This window comes from Microtus ochrogaster, chromosome 4 (assembly GCF_000317375.1).
Source record: "Microtus ochrogaster isolate Prairie Vole_2 chromosome 4, MicOch1.0, whole genome shotgun sequence".
NCBI lineage: Eukaryota > Metazoa > Chordata > Mammalia > Rodentia > Cricetidae > Microtus > Microtus ochrogaster.
In genome coordinates this window covers 16,949,821-16,966,411 of record NC_022011.1, presented here as the reverse complement: position 1 = coordinate 16,966,411, position 16,591 = coordinate 16,949,821, and the positions used below count along the sequence as shown (strand labels likewise).

General features: G+C 48.4%; 1 protein-coding gene across 1 annotated transcript in view; it reads left to right on the top strand.

Moving 5' to 3' along the window:
* St3gal2 (ST3 beta-galactoside alpha-2,3-sialyltransferase 2) overlaps positions 1–16,581 on the top strand; it is a 54,650-nt gene extending 38,069 nt beyond the window's left edge. The window contains exons 3-7 of the mRNA XM_005345668.3: positions 3,505–3,698; positions 9,328–9,507; positions 12,806–12,851; positions 13,238–13,357; positions 13,938–16,581. Of these exons, the coding sequence (XP_005345725.1) occupies positions 3,505–3,698; positions 9,328–9,507; positions 12,806–12,851; positions 13,238–13,357; positions 13,938–14,111 (714 nt within the window). The 3' untranslated portion in view covers positions 14,112–16,581. The remainder of the gene's footprint in view (positions 1–3,504; positions 3,699–9,327; positions 9,508–12,805; positions 12,852–13,237; positions 13,358–13,937) is intronic.
* The last annotated feature ends 10 nt before the right edge of the window (positions 16,582–16,591 follow it).

Here is a 16,591-nt window from a genome sequence, read left to right as displayed (position 1 = left end):
GTTTTGGTGCCTGTCCTGGAGCTAGCTCTTGTAGACTACTAGGCTGGCCTCGAACCCACAGAGATCTACCTACCTCTGCCTCCTGAATGCTGGGATTAAAGGCGTGTGCCATCACCTCCTGGCTTATTTGTGGTTCTTGTAGGAGTCCATTGTGGACCCAGAAAAATGCTGTTGACCTCGGTAAGCAGCACCAATGGCAACAGTGTGTGGCTGAGAAAGTGAATGAGGAAATGAAGGCCTGGCCCTAGATAGAGGCCTTCCCATTTGGTGAGAGTTACCCCACAGCTGCAGCAAGCGCTCCCCTGCTAGCAAGTGGCTCGTGCTACTCCCTCCTCCAACTTCTGAGCTTTCCAAAATTGTTATTATTTGTGGTATGTGTGTGTATGTACATATATGTGTACGTGTATGATGTGGCTGATGTATGGACCTGTAGAGATCAGAGGACAACTTTGTGGACTTGGTGCTTTCTTCCACCTTCACATGGGTCCCAGGGATTGAACTCAGCTTGCCAGGCTGTGCAGTGAGCACCATTCCTCACTGGATCGTCTTACCTGCCTTCCTCCAGCCTTGTATCAGACTCCAGAATCCTGGTTTTGTGTGCACAGTGTACATACATACATACATGCTTCTGACATTTTTTTTTTATTTTAGTGTATGAATGAATGCTGTGTGTGCATGTATTTCTGTGTGCTATTTACGTACCTGGTGTCCTCAGAGGCCAGAAGAGGGCTTCGGATCCCCTAGATCTGGAGTTACAGATGTTTGTGAGCCACCATGTGGATGCTGGGAATTGAACCTGGGTCCTCTGGAAGAGCAGCCAGTGGTCTAACTGGCGGAACCATTTCTCCAGTTCCTATATGTGCTGTGCATGTTTTATGTGTGTGTAAGCATGCGGGATTACGCTTGTGGAAGCCAGAGTTTGTGAAGTATCTGACTCAGTCACTGTCTATGTCTTTGTCATTGTTGGTCTCACTGTGTAGCTCTAGCTGTTCTGTACTCACTCTGTAGAGCAGGCTGGCCTCGAACTCACAGAGATCCGCCTGCCTCTGTCTCCCTGGGATTAAAGGTGTGCGCCACTACGCTGGCCATTCTTCCTTATTTTTTGAAATAGGGTCTCAGGGAATCTGGAGCTCAAAGATTTGGCTAAGCTGGCCAGCCGTCGAGATTCTGGACATCTGCCTGTCCACATGCCTGTCGTCCACATGCCGCTGGCATCAGGATACAGAAATGCACGGCCCCATCTGGCTCTTACATAGGTCCTAGGGATCCGAACTCAGGTTCTCATTGTTTGCAGTACAGACATTTTTTACTGAGCTATCCCCCTGGTCCAGAAATATGGATTTTGTTTTGTTTTTGTTTTTTGAGGCAGGATTTCTCTTCTATGTAACTCTGGCTGTCTTGGAACTCACTTTGAAGACCAAGCACAGAGATTCACCTGCCTCTGCCTCCCAAGTGAGAAATGTAGATTTTAAGATTGAATATCCTACTGGTAAGTGTTGGCTCAGAGTAATTATAAACAATTCAAGAGTTGTTTTTGGTTCTTTACAGTGGCTGGAGAAGATGGCTTTGGCCTGGGAAAGGACTTTGTAAATCTTAGCTGCTAAGGGAGGTGAGAGCAGAGGAGCCTCAGAAGGACCCCAAACAGGTTCATTCCTGTTTTCCTAGGTTCCAAGACCTTTTGCTTTTCATACCCTCCACCCTGCCCCCATCATCTCTGGAGCATCACTTCCCAGGTTCGACAGGGCCATCTGGTTGCCTGCTGGGCCAAGAATGGAGCTTGTAGGCTGCCTGCCTTTCCTGGCATGGAGAGTGAGTTCCTGGTCCCTGTTCTTCCAGCCAGCGTGGGAGCAAAATGCCTTTTGTTTTGTTTTGTTTTTTTGTTTTTTGTTTTCTGAGGCACGGTTTCTCTGTACCTTTGGAGCCTATCCTCTTGTAGACAGGCTGGCCTTGAACTCTCAGAGGTCCCACCACTGCCCAGCTCTCTCCTCTCCTTCTTCAGGGATGTGAGGGTACATGACTACATGTATCAAGACAACTGCCCAGAATCTGTGTGTTGGCCAGTCCTCCAAGACTAGCATCTGTGGAGCAGGAACCCCGTAGGCTCCCCTTGTAGAGGAGTTCTGCCTGTCAGTCACAGCTACAATCCTTGTTCTATGGAGAAAATCAAGGTTCAAAAAGTGCCCATGTCTGCCTGCCATTGTAATCTCAGGGATGACCTTGTAGAGCCAGACCAGGACTCAGGGGTGGCAGGGGGGATTCCGAGGGGACGAGCCAGGCCTTCAGTCACAGGGTTGGAACTCAGAGGCTATTAGGTGCCATGTTCCTTCCACCCACACTTCTTCCTGTTCCCCACCATCATCCCCTTTGACCATAAAATTGAAAATTCTTGTCTCAGAGCCAGGCTTCTGTTCCAGAAAAGTCTTTGGTCCCCTGAGCAGCTCCTGCTTGTTCACAAACCTATGTATGGGACTACGGTTCAATCTGCAGCAACGTAGACCAGGCTCACAGACATCACTGCATCTGCCTCCCGGGTACTGGCATTAAAGGCGTGTGCCATCCCTGTCTGACTGGATTTTTAAAATTTATTTCTAGCGGGGGGCTTGTGCATGTCACATGTGGAGATCTGAGTCAGTTTTCTCCTGCAACTGTGCGGGTTCCAGGACTTCAGGCTTGGCAGCAAGTGCATCTCACTGGCCCATGAATTTCCCCTTTTTTTCTTTTTTGGTAAGCATATGATCTTTTGTTTGCTGTGTGCCTACCGCCTTTGCTCTTTGTGTGTCACCTGCCTGGCCCCACTGAACATTGAACTCTGGCAGGGTACGGTGGTATACATTTGTAATACCGGCACTCAGGAGGTTGAGGCAAGAGGATCACTGTGTGGTCAGAGGCAGCCAGGGTTACATAGTAAACTCAAAACCAGCCTGGACTATGTACTAAAACCCTGTCTCTAACAAAGCGCAATACTTAGGAGGTGGAGACAGAAGGAGTTCAAAGATAACCTCTGGTACGTGGAGACTTGGTTGATCATTAGCAGTTTGGGTTCCAGCTCTTGACAAGGGGCACAGGGAGCCAGTTTTATTCCAACCACCTGGCTCTGGACTTTTTTTTTTTTTTTTTTTAATGAACTCCTTGCACTTCCCAGAGGGTTCAGAGCAGTTACAGACAAGTCCCACAGGTGCCCCCTCCCAGGAGACAGATGGAAAAGATCCCTGCTTTATGACCTAGGCCTACAAGCCCCTGCAAAATGCCTCAAATAGCACTTTGACACCCCAGCTCCCACCACAAGCCTCTCGAGAGCATTGGGGGTAGCGTACTAGGTATTGGTCTCTCAATAGTGAGACTGACTGGGAATCAAGACTTCGCTGCCTTTGAGAGGGAGGAGTTCCTCACCGCCTGGGGAGGGGCTCCCAGACAGCCCTGGGATGGAGGTCTGTGTGGCTCCGACTGGAGGGGAGGCTTGAAGGGGCACATCTCTCTATCCTCACGGCCATCTCCCCTGCCCAGATGCTGCAACCCCAGTTCAAGTCACACAACACCAATGAGGTGCTGGAGAAGCTGTTCCAGATCGTGCCTGGCGAGAACCCCTACCGCTTCCGGGACCCCCAACAGTGCCGGCGCTGTGCTGTGGTGGGAAACTCAGGCAACCTTCGGGGCTCTGGCTACGGGCAAGATGTGGACGGCCATAACTTTATCATGAGGTGAGCTGTCACAGAATCGGGAGGGGGCGGGGACAGCTCGCAGAAGTCCCTCCACCACTTGGGTCCCAGGGACGAAACTTGTTCTCTTCCCCCCCCCCCCCCAGCCATCCTGCCAGTCTTCTTTGGCCTCTTCTGATAGGCTACAAGTGCAGGTGTCCCGAGTGCTAAAGAACACCAGTGCCCACAGACTTCAGTTCACGGGCTTGGTCTCTGGTCCTAGTTTTTCAAGGTTGGGTGTGGAGGAAGTGTTCAGAATATAAATTTGGGGGGCTGGAGAGGGGGATCTGTTGAAATAAGAGCGGCAGGGGCTGCGTCCCCAGCACCCTGCCGCCCACATGGCTAGCTTAGCTTATGCCCCGAAATAATTACACGGAAACTGTATTCTTTTAAACACTGCCTGACCCATATAGTTCCAGCCTCTTATTGGCTAGCTCTTACATATTGATCTAACCCATTTCTATTATTCTGTGTGGCCCACAAGCTGGCTTACCAGGAATGATCTTAACCTGCATCTGTCTGCAGTGGGACAATCATGGCGACTCACTGACTCAACTTCTTTCTCCCATCATCCTGTTCTGTTTTCTCCGCCTACCTAAGGGTTGGCCTATGAAATGGGCCTAGGCAGTTTCTTTATTAATAAGAAATCATTCCCACATCAGGGATCAGTGTAAGAGCATTTGCTGTCCTTGCATAGGACCAGAGTCTGGTTCTCGGCACCCGTACGGCACCTTGAAGTCATTTCTGACTCTGACTTCAGGGGACACATAATTGTTACATATACATACATGCAGGTGAAACACTTACACATATAAAATAAAAATATTTTTTTAAAACCTACAAAATAGGGGACTAGAGAGGAAAGATGTCTCAGTGCTTAAGGCTGCTCTTTCAGAAGTCCTGAGTTCAATCTCAACAACCACATGGTGGCTCACAACCATCTGTAATGAGATCTGGTGCCCTCTTCTGGCCTGCAGGCAAAACACTATACATAATAAATAAATAAACTTTTTTTTTTTTTTTTTGGTTTTTCGAGACAGGGTTTCTCTGTGGCTTTGGAGCCTGTCCTGGAACTAGCTCTGTAGACCAGGCTGGTCTTGAACTCACAGAGATCCACCTGCCTCTGCCTCCTGAGTGCTGGGATTAAAGGCGTGCGCCACCATTGCCCGGCTTAAATAAATAAATCTTAAAAAAAAAAATAAAACCCACAAAATATCATTTTGGGAGGCTAGAGATGTAGCTCAGTTGCTGGTGCGCACAAAGACCCGGGGTTAACCCTGAACATGGCACAAGCCAGTGGCATTACTTCTGCCTCTCCTTTTGGTGTTAGGAGAACCTTAATGAAGTTACTGGGACTGGAGAGATGCTCAGCGGTTAAGAATACATCCTGCTCTTTCAGAGGACCCAAGTGCAGTTCCTGGTACCCATGTCACATGACCCACAATTATCAGTGACTCTCGGCATCAGGGCATCTGACACCTCTGGCTTCCATGGGTGCCTATACTCACATGCACACACCTACACCCAAATAAAATTTAAAATAATAATAAATGGTTTTCAAAGAGCAATGTTACTGGCAGGAGGTGTCCTTGCTACTGCCCATTGTGCTGTCCTTGCAACACTAAAACAACCCATCTTTAAAAGAGGGTGAGGTGTGTGTGGTCACATACATTTATGAATCTCAGCTCTCTGGAGGCTGAAGCTGAAAAATCCCAAATTCAAAGGCCAGACTTGGGCTGCCATAGTAAATTCCTGGCTTAAAAAACATCTCAAGAGGCTGGAGAGATGGCTAGGTGGTTAAGAGCACTGGCTGCTCTCCCAGAGGACCTGGTTCAGTTCCCGGCACCCACGTAGCAGCTCACAACTGTCTGTAACTCCAGTTCCAGGGGATCTGACACCTTCACACAGACATCTATGTAGGCAAAACACCAATGCACATAAAATAAAAATAAATAAATAAAAAATCTCAAAGCCAAGCACAGTAGCCCACACCTTTAATCCAATGGAAGGCAGAAATAGGTAGATCTCTGAGTTTGAAATAGTCATGGCTACATAGTGAGACCCCTATCTCAGGAGAAGCCCAAAGTCTTATGGCTGGGGATAGTGTACAGTTGGTAGAGTGCTTGCCTAGGATGTGCCGGGCTCTGGGTTTGAGCCTCAGCACTGCATAAGCTAGGGATGGTGACACACACTTATATAGAGGTAGGAAGATAAGAAACGCAAGTTCATGTTTGGATACTCAGTAAGTTCAGTGCCAGTCTTGGTACATGAACCCCTCCCTGTCGCTGCCTCACAAATAAGTAAATAGGGTTAGGGAGATGGTTCGGGTGGCAGGCTTGTTATGCAACCCTGAGAACTAGAGTTCGATATAAATGCACCCATGTAAAAGCTGGCTAGTGCAGCATGCACCTGTACCCTAGTGCTGGTGGTACTGGGATTGGTGGACCTTGTAGGCTTACTGGTCAGTCAGTCTAGCCAAAATGGTAAACTCAAGTTCCAAGGAGAAACGCTGTGTAAAAAATAAGGAGGCGGGGACTGGGGGGATGGCTCAGTAGGTAAAGGCAGGTAAAGGCACTTGTTGGGCAACCCTGACAACCTGAGTTTGGATTCTCAGCCCATATAAAAACCAGATGCTGTAGTATAGTTTTCTGTAATCCCAGTGCTCCCCTAAAGGGAGCTGAGAGGCAGAGACACTTTCCAGAGGCTTGAGCACCCATTGTCCCAGCCGACACAGTGCCACAGAGACCCTGTCTCAAGGGGGAAAGGTGGAGACTGATACCCTGACTCTATTATCTGACCGTCACATGTATACCATGGCATGTGGGCACCCACACACAAACAAACATCCACACAGAAACAGAAAGTAGGAGAGGAAGACTCCCATTGCCAACCTCTAGCCAATACACGCACAGGTGAGTGCAGCCACACAAGAATGAATGAATGAATGATGGATGGATAAAATACTGAAGCTCCAGGTTCCTTCTAAACATCTCCTACGATGAGCATAGAGGAAAACCAGATTTCCCAGGAGGCAGAAGGCCTTTGTCTTAGAAACTGTTGCTGTCTCCATAGCAACACCAACACAACAATATGTCTCTGAGGATTTCCATTTTTTTTTTTTTTGCAAGATCTTCCTTATGATGAGAAATGGTGATGAATAGGGAGATAGGAGAATACTGAGCTCCACCCAGAACTCCAGAGCCATTTGGGTTGTCTTCATCTTCCGGTTGCTGGCACTTGGGAGGGAAGCTGGAAGCTGGTGAAAGATCTCTCTCTACTGAGGCTTCCATTGCTTCCCTTCAACCCTGGGGTACTTGAAAAGTCCAAGGCAAGCCAGGCATGCCTTTAATCCCAGCACTCAGGAGGCAGAGGCAGGAGGATCTCTGTGAGTTGGAGGTCAGCCTGGTCTATAGAGTGAGTTCCAGGATAGCCAGGGCTGTTACACAGAGAAACCCTGTGGCATTCTTTTGGAGGCTAGAAGGGAAGGAGGGAGGGAGGGAGGGAGGGAAGGAAGGAAGCAAGGAAGGAAGGAAGGAAGGAAGGAAGGAAGAAGTCCAAGGCAACCCTCAGATGCCTGAGTACCTTCTTCTCTGGGCAACTCTATCATTAGGTTCCTGGGTGATGATTGGGAAGCCCCAGGGATTAAAACCTGCAGATCTGAAAACTGTGACATTTTATGATGGGAGTGTCCTAGCTGCAGACACATCCACAGATTCTCTTTCACATGAGGCAAGGTCAAGATGTGTTTGGAGTGGGCCCTAGAACTGCTTTGTAAAAAGGGTGATCCGGGTGGAGTTGGCCGTCTGTGGTCTGTATAAAGAGCCAGACAGCAGCAGAGGCAGCTGCTTACAGATCCCCCTCTCTCTCTTGATTTGGAACCAACCAGGGAAGCCTTTCCGTCCCAGAATCAGGGAGAGCAGCACAGTGAAATCCGGCTCTAACCTCTCTGACCTCTCACCTCCAGCTGTCTCCTGTAAATTCATTCTTTAGTCTTAGTTGATGATTCCAGCTGGAATTGAGTTTATCTTGACACCTCTAGCCAGCAGATCATCCAGTTCCTAGCGTGGTCTGGTGATAGAAGGCACCATAAGCATAAGTGAAAGGGATGAGACAGCCAGACACTGTGTGCGTTGAGGAAATTCTAATCTGCCCTGCCCAGCGTTTCTTTGGCTGCTGAAGGTAACTAGGAACAGATAGGTTTCTGGAATGCATGGCTGCATGTCCCAGAGATGTGTGTCATCCTCTGGCCCCTGTCCAGGGTATGACTTATCTAGGATGAATCAGCCTCCATAGAATGCCACGTTTCTTCTCATTCCTCTGGAGCCTATGAAACATCATCTTGGACTTTATTTTGCAACTTCATTCCCAGTCACAGCCTTTTGATCTTCAGAGCTTTGGTCTTTTAGTCTCTGGTAAGATGAAGTCTGCTTCTTAGGTCCTTCCAAGTGTAAGTCTGGTCCCCAGCATCACCAGCTGAACACTTCCATGTCCTTCTTGCCTTTTCTATCCACAGGTGATTGGGATGCTTCCCTGCCCTCTCTGACACTTCTGCTACTGGGAGAGGAGCAGAAGGAAACAGCAGAGGTGCCCTGTGGCAAGGGACGTCTACACTCAGCCCAGCTCATGGTGTCAGGCACTCTGACAGGGCGACATTTGTGCTGGGCCCATAGAGCTGGCGTGAAGGCTAGGGAGGTGCTTGGAGACGGTTGCTCCCTCCTGGGTCCCTGCGCCACAGCAGCGCTTATGGTCCACCTTACTGTGGTAGTGACGATGCTGTAAGGTGCTCCATCCTCCGGAGACAGAAAGGCCCGCATAAACAAAACAAGACCAGCAGGCTCGTGCTTAGGGCTATTTCAACTATTATGTAAAATGTTTACCAAAATGGGAGCCTTACCTGGACTTAGTGATGCCCATCTGTAATCCCAGCACTTGGAGGGTCAGGAGTTCCAGGCCTACTTTAGGCCCATAGCAAATTTAAGGCCAGTCTGGGCTGTCTCAAAAAAAAAAGAACAAAGGAATCAGGGTACTTTGCACCACTTGGATGTTTCGCTGACTGGTGTTGGGTTTGTTGCCAGCATGTAAAATTTACTTTGTTCTGATTGGCGTTCAGTGGATGAATGTACAAAATGTACCCACCAGTTGTCTTATTAATGGGATGGTCTTATCTTAAACAACCATTGCTGAGTCAAAGTGTGTGTCGTTTTATACATTTTTTCTTTTTTTTTAAAGATTTATTATGTATACAGTATTCTCAGTGTTTGTCTGCATGTATGCCCACAGGCCAGAAGAGGGCGCCAGATATCATTACAGATGGTTGTGAGCCACCATGTGGTTGCTGGGACCTTTGGAAGAGCAGTCAGTGCTCTTAACCTCTGAGCCATCTCTCCAGTCCCCTTTTCTTTCTTTCTTTTCATTTTTTTTTTAATGAGATAAGTGTTACTCTGTAGCCCAGGATGGCCTCAAATGTGTGGCAATCCTCCTGCCTCCAGCTTCTTGAATATTGGGACTATAAGCGTGAGCCATCATGTCCAGCTTCCATATTCATCTTTGGTAGGTGGCAAATTACCCTCTAAAACACACGTGCCATTTTCCGTGGTAGCTCCTTTTCATGTCACCCTCTTTTTCCCCTCAGGATGAATCAGGCACCAACTGTGGGCTTTGAGAAGGATGTTGGCAGCCGAACAACCCACCATTTCATGTACCCCGAGAGTGCCAAGAACCTGCCTGCCAACGTCAGCTTCGTGCTGGTACCCTTCAAGGCCCTGGACCTAATGTGGATTGCCAGCGCCCTCTCTACAGGACAGATTCGATTGTGAGGCTCTTCGCTGGCTAAGTAGCACATGGGTGACAGGCTTCCATGGCAGGGTGGGGAGGGGGGGCTCTGGGTTCGAAGTGTTCTCTAGTTACATTAGTGAGAAGGGAGGGCTCACAACGGTGGGCTAGCTGGAGGCACGGCTTATTCTGTGTCTCTTCCTACTTGGTGCTGCTCGGTGTACTAGCGAAACTTGAAACCCCCAGTTTGCACCGGTTTCTCCAGGAGGCAGCTCTGGACTGTGGGGCTCTTCTCTCTGGTCACTGTCTCTGTGGTCATAATTCCATCACAGCTGGGAACTCTGGGCATTGCACCGAGGGGTTTATTATTGTTGTTATTAACTTTTATAGACAAGGTCTTCATAAGTCGCAAAACTGGCCTTGAAGTTGCTCTGCAGCTGAAGCAGGCTTTAAATGTGTGCTCCTCCTGCCTCAGCTTCCCTGGTAGCTGGGATTACAGGGTTTTGTCACCAGGTCTGGCTTACTAAAGGTTTGGTGGGTTTGTTGTTTGTTTTGTTTTGTTTTGTTGGTTTTTAGTATGTATTTATTTTATGTGTATGTGACTGAGTGTGTATATGCACCACATGAATGCAGGAACCCATGGTTGAAAGAGGGCATCAGATCCCCTGGAACTCCAGTTCCAGGGTGTAGGTGCCAGGAACTAAACTTGGTTCCTCTGCAAGAGGAGCAAATGTTTTTAGCCACTGAGCCATCTCTCCAGCTCCATGCTTTTTCAGTGTGTATGTAGGGTCTCAAGTAGCCATGGCAGGCTTTGAACTAATGTTCCCGCCTCCACCTCTACAGTTCTTGGATACAAGGATATGCCACTATATCTACCTACCAATTCTTTTATATATATATATATTTTTTATGATTTATTTAACTTTATGTGCATTGGTGTGAGGTTGTCAGATACCCTGGAACAGGAGTTACAGACAGTTGTGAGCTGCCATGTGGGTGCTGGGAATTGAACCTGGGTCCTCTGGAAGAGCAGTCAGTGCTCTTAACCACTGAGCCATCTCTCCAGCCCCCCCATTTTTTTTTAAAGATTTATTTATTATGTGTACAGCATTCTGTCTGCATGTATGCCTGCAGGCCAGAAGAGGGCACCAGATCTTATTATAGATGGTTGTGAGCCACCATGTGGTTGCTGGGAATTGAACTCAGAACTTTTGGAAGAACAGTCAGTGCTCTTAACTGCTGAGCCATCTCTCCAGCCCCTACCTACCAATTCTTAAAAACAAAACAAAAACATTAGATGTATTTCAGAAGTATGAATGTCTGCCTGCGCGTACATGTATGCACACTACATGTATCCCTGGTACTTTTGGAAGAGGGTGTTGGATACCCAGGAAGCTATAGGTGGTTGTAAGCCACAATATGGATGCTGGGAACTGAGCCTAGGTCCTCTGCAAAAGCAGCAAGTGGCCTTTTTTTTTTCTTTTTTTCAAGACAGGTTTTTTCTGTATAATAGCCCTGGATCTCCTGGAACTCTTTGTAGACCAGGCTGGCCTTGAACTCACAGAGATCCTTAAAGGCCTGCGCCACCACCTCCAGCCCTGTTATTTCATTTTTTAACATTTATTTGTGTGTGTGTGTGTTCACAGAGAGGTATTCATACAAGCCACAGCTTGTGTTCAGAGGACACTTTGTGGGAGCTGATTTTCTCCTCCCGAAATGTGGGTCTTGGATAGCAAACTCAGGTCGTTTGGCTTAGCAGCAGGCGTCTGTATGCACTAAGCCATCTCCAGCCCTGTTTTAGTTCTTTCGAGAAAGGGTCTCACTACAGTCCTGATGGGCCTGAATCTTTCTGTGCTGTCAGGGTGCTGAGACTGCAGGCAAACACTGCCACAGCTGGCAGGCCCACTGTCTTAGAGTTCCTATTGCTGCTATGCACCACTATGGCCAAAAAGCAAGTTGGGAGGAAAGGGTTTATTTGGTTAATACTCTGCCTTGTGTCAAGTTAACATACACAGCCAGCAAACCCATGTCTTTTCATTTTCTTTATGTTATCATATTTTTGTTACTGATGTTGCTTTGGGGTTTGAGACAAGGATTAAAAGCGTGCGCCACCACTGCCCAGCACTTTGGAAGGTAGAGGCAAGCGGATCTCTGTGAGTTCAAGACTAGCCTGGTCTACAGAGCAAGTCCCAGGACAACTAGGGCTACACAGAGACCCTGTCTCTGAAAACAAAAGATGGGGGGGAGGAGATAGAAAGGGAGAGAATGAATTTAGAGTCTCTTAGTCCAGGATGTCCATTGTCTCATTTGGAGGTAAAGAGAGTTGTCGTGATGCAGTACTGGGGTACTCAGCAGAGCCATGGCCAGCCACGCAAGCAGGAAATGGGGTTTGGCCCAAGCCTGGGGACAGCAGAGAAAGTCACTCTAGACAGAGGTTACTTGCATAAACATGGTGTTCTAGTTAGGGTTACTACTGCTGTGATGAAACACCATAATCAAAAGCAACTTGGCATGGAAAGGGTTTATCTTGCTTACACTTCCATATCATAGTTTATGGAAGGCAGGCAGAAGAGGAACCTGGAAGCAGGAACTGCATGATGACTGGAGAAAGCTGCTCACTGACTTGCTCCCTATGGCTCGTTCAGCCTGATTTCCTTCTCCCTTCCTTCCTTCCTTCCTTCCTTCCTTCCTTCCTTCCTTCCTTCCTCCCTCCCTCCCTTCCTTCCTTCCTCCCTTCCCCCTTCTTCCCCTCCCTCCCTCCCTCCTTCCCTCCCTTCGTTCCTTTAATTTATTAGTTTTTTGAGACAGGTTTTCACTGTGTAAACTACTCTGGCTGTCCTGGAACTCGCTCTGTAGAGATTTGTCTTACATAGGTCTGCCTCTACCTCCCAAGTGCTGGGATTTCTTATAGAACCGCCATCCCAGGGGTGGCATCACCCACAATGGGCTGGCCCCTCTTACACCAGTTGCTAATTGAGAGACTGTCCTACAGCCTGATCTATTCAGACATTTTCTCAATTTAGAACCCCCTCTCAGATGCCTCCAGCTCAGGACACATGATGAGTTTGAGATGATTAGCTAATCCAAGTGTGGAGTTCTCCAGCAAACAGTTTGGGGAAGAAAGATTGAGATTGGAAGCTTTGCTAAACCATTCCAATTTTATCCTGAAAGCCACCGGAGGTTTCTGATCAAGGTCCTGCAGTGATGAACAGTCGATGGAAATAGATTAGTCTAGAAATTGTGAGGCTGTCACCATTTGGTCTTAAAGAGTAGATGTGTTGCTGCGTCCTGGAGAGCCATTTGAAAGGTTTTTTGTTTTGTTTTCTGTCATCTTGCAGCACCTACGCTCCAGTGAAGTCCTTCCTTCGAGTGGACAAAGAAAAGGTAAGTTTCCCACCTCCTCCTCTCCTCTTCTGACCCTGCCACTGTGGAAAAGATGCTGGTGGCTCCCCGGTTTGTGTCCCCTGCCGTGCTCTCGGCCACCTGAGAGTGCTGCATTTATTAAAACATGGGCATGTTAACTCAAAAAAAAAAAAAAAAAAGATGCTGGCTCATTCTAGGTGTGCCTAGTCGTGTGGCTCAGGAATGGCATAATGCCCTTCCAAGACCATCAAAATCTGCATCTGTTGGTATTCCCGGCTCCAGCACTGACCACAGGAACCTAGGAAAACCCATGTGAAGCCCACTGAGGAACTGCTAGGAGCTTCTCAGAGCCTGCCCTGAATCTCTAGGCCTCCAAACCCTCCATGTGTCTCTTATTCTCCTTACAGGTCCAGATTTACAACCCAGCCTTCTTCAAGTACATCCATGACAGGTGGACAGAGCATCACGGACGATACCCTTCCACAGGAATGCTGGTGCTCTTCTTCGCGCTGCATGTGTGTGATGAGGTAGGTAGTGAGTGCCCGTCTAGAGGAGAAGTAAGAGCCTAGAAACAGAGGGGAGCAGCCCTTTCCCATCTTAGCAGTCATTTTGTAATACAACAGTATGCTTGCATTTCCCAGTCTTTAGTACCTTTTAACTTTACTAACTACTTAGCCGAGCATGGTACACAGGCCTTTAATCCCAGCACTCAGGAGGCAGACGCAGGGGATCTCTGTGTGAGTTCAACACCAGTCTGGTCCATAGAGTGAGGTCCAGGACAGCCAGCATAACACAGAGAAACCCTGTCTCGAAAAACCCAAATAAATAATAAAATAAAATTACTTCATTAAAAAGTTAAATGTGTAGCTGGGTCATGGTGGCACCTGTAATCTCAGCTATGGTGAGGCTGAGGTAAGAGCTTTTTGAGGTCAGCCTGAGCCACATAGGACCCCGCTGTAGAAAAGCAAAAACAAAACAAAACAAAAAAACGAGAAAGACAGAAGCAGCAGCAGCCCCCTCTGAGTCAGTGTCCTTAGGCTTGGCTTGGATCCTCCCACCACCACGACCCCCCCCCCCCCAGTGACCCCTGTGCTACCCTCCCCACAGGTGAACGTGTATGGGTTCGGGGCTGACAGCCGAGGCAATTGGCACCACTACTGGGAGAACAACCGGTATGCCGGCGAATTCCGGAAGACAGGCGTGCACGACGCTGACTTCGAAGCCCACATCATTGACATGCTGGCCAAGGCCAGCAAGATAGAGGTCTACCGAGGGAACTGAGCTCCCCAAGGCAACGTCAGGATTAGTCAAGCCTTGGTCTGGCCGAGGACGGGCTGCCGCCCACCAATCGGACCCTGCGCCGTCCCCAGCAACGAATCAGTGCTGCTGTTGGGCGGAGCTTCTCTTTCTCAGCCAATCATGCGACTCAAGGAGAACTTCTGGCGCCGCCGTCTCCACCAATCATGGCCTTGGGAGGCGGCGGGGCCTCGACCCCCTTCCCCCACCCTGCTTTGGATAAGGAGTTTCTTTTCCACGTTTTAGGAGGCTAGGTCCTCCGGGCCTGGGCAGGAGCACCGTGGACTGCTCTCTTCCAGTTTAGGCCCGGATGGGTGAGTGAAGCCCGCCAAAGAAATGTGGTCGAGGTGAGACCCTCTCCAGGGCATTTATTCCGTGTCTCACCAGGTAGTAGGGGATTAGATTCACCCCCAGTTGAGTGGACCTACCTAGGGCCTCACTCTGTATCTAGTGTCAGCAAGGGTAGGAAGCTTCACCGGGTCACATGCAAGGTGCTTCTCTCACGTGTACCCTCACTACTACTGTCCCCCACCATCTTCTCAGCGCCCGCCCTTTGGCCCTGGGCTTTCTCTCCAGTTCACCTGTTGATCTGGAGACAAAATGACACCGCGGGGACCCAGCTGCTCGCGCCCTCGCACAAGGCTCATTAGTCTTTAGCCTTCAGGCGAGAGCAGCAGTGGACAGCAGGCTGGAGAGCCGAGCCCAGCTGCCTGTGCATGTACCGTTTTCTCTCATTGTCACCCCAAAGAGGAGCAGGCAGCCTCTTGCTTGGGGGTAGGATTTGCTTTGGGCTCATACTTTAGTTACTTTGAAGCTGCCGGGGATGGCTGCCCAACCAAGATTGCTTGACAATTCTTTGCAGAAGGGCTGGAGCTTTGCTGGGGAAGAGCGGATTGGCGGCTGCCATGCATGCCTCCTGTCTGCAACTTTGCCCTGCTTACTCGCCTGTTCTAACCCACTTTCCGGCTCCTAAAGGGCTGGTGAGTAAAGAATCGGGGTTACAGCTGGAAGCTATTGCAGGACTCGACTCAGGGCTGAGGTTGAGTGGGTGAATGTCTCAGGCCACAGAAAGCTCTACCCCTTCCCTGCAGTGTCCATACAAGTATTTCCCATTCTTAATAAGTTGACATTACCAAGCAGCCTCCTGGTGGTGGGGGACAGTCACCCAGAAGGGATAGTACCAGAGAGCTGGGATGAGACAGCAAGTACCCCTGAAAACTAAGACATGGAGAACTTTTCTTGAATCTGTTCCTTCCCGGTTCCAAAAGCAGGGGTGGAGAAAAGGGGGATAAACCCAGTGGGGCTACAGGAGGACCCTCCCAGGGCTCTACCCGTCCCGCAGTCAAGGCACCCGCCCTTCTGTTCTGTTCTTGCCGGTCTCATCTCTGCTCTCTCAGGAAGCTGCTGGGATGAGAAGCTGAAAAACAATGCGATTATGCCAAACAGTATTGAGAAGAATAATTTATTTTCTCCCCTTCCTCCCTTTGTTTTGTTTAAACCATTAATCCCTATTCTAGAAGTGGTAGGTCCCAGCACCCAGATCTTTTCTTCTATAGTTATTTAAACATTTAAATTTTTTCCTTCCCTTTCTTTTTCTGAATTAAAAAAGAACAAACCCCATGGAGTGGTTCATCTGTTTTGAACTATACTGCCTTAGGTATATAAGGAGGCACTATAATAGCGAGGATGTTTGGGAGAACAAATCGATTTTGCTACCCTCTTACACGAGTCTAGTTCAGACTCTGCTCTCTGAAATCCCCCAAAAGACTGAATATTATAGTTGCACCAGGCATGGCGACACATGCCTTTAATCCCAGCAGTTGGAAGGCTGAGGCAGGAAAATAAGTTAAAGGCTAGCCTTAGCTCTATGTCAAGTTTGAGGCCAGCCTGGGCTACATGATACCTTTTTTTCAGAAACAAAACAAAAAGCAACTCACTGTACCCTCTTTAGATTCCTCTAAAACTTGGAAAGGATTATTGCTTCACCTGAAATGACATTTCATCATCTCAGCACCCATAAAGCTGTCCTTTCCCCACGGGGCGAGCCCCTCTGGATTTCCTGCTGACTCCAATCACACTACATGGACCCACATCTTGCTGCCAGTGCTTGTTAGATGCTAAACGAAAGGATAGTTCTCTGGGAAAACTGCTGGGCGCATAGACCGCCTCCCTCAGCTTTGCCTTCACCAAGGGAAACAAGTGCTTAAGGATAAACACTTAAGTAAATTCCAGTAGGTAATTAAAAATCTCCTGGGGGAAAAATGTTGGCTCTATACCTTAAATCACTCACTAAAATGGGTGTCAAATGGATCAGAGAACTACACTTAAAAAACCCCACAGGGAGTAGGTGTCTAATGTACTGTTACAACTTAGATATACCAACAGTTTTGTAGTTGATCCTTTTTTCATGCTTTCTGGTTCCCCTTATTAAAAGGCAAGGCTTTTTTTTTTTTTTTTTTTTTTTT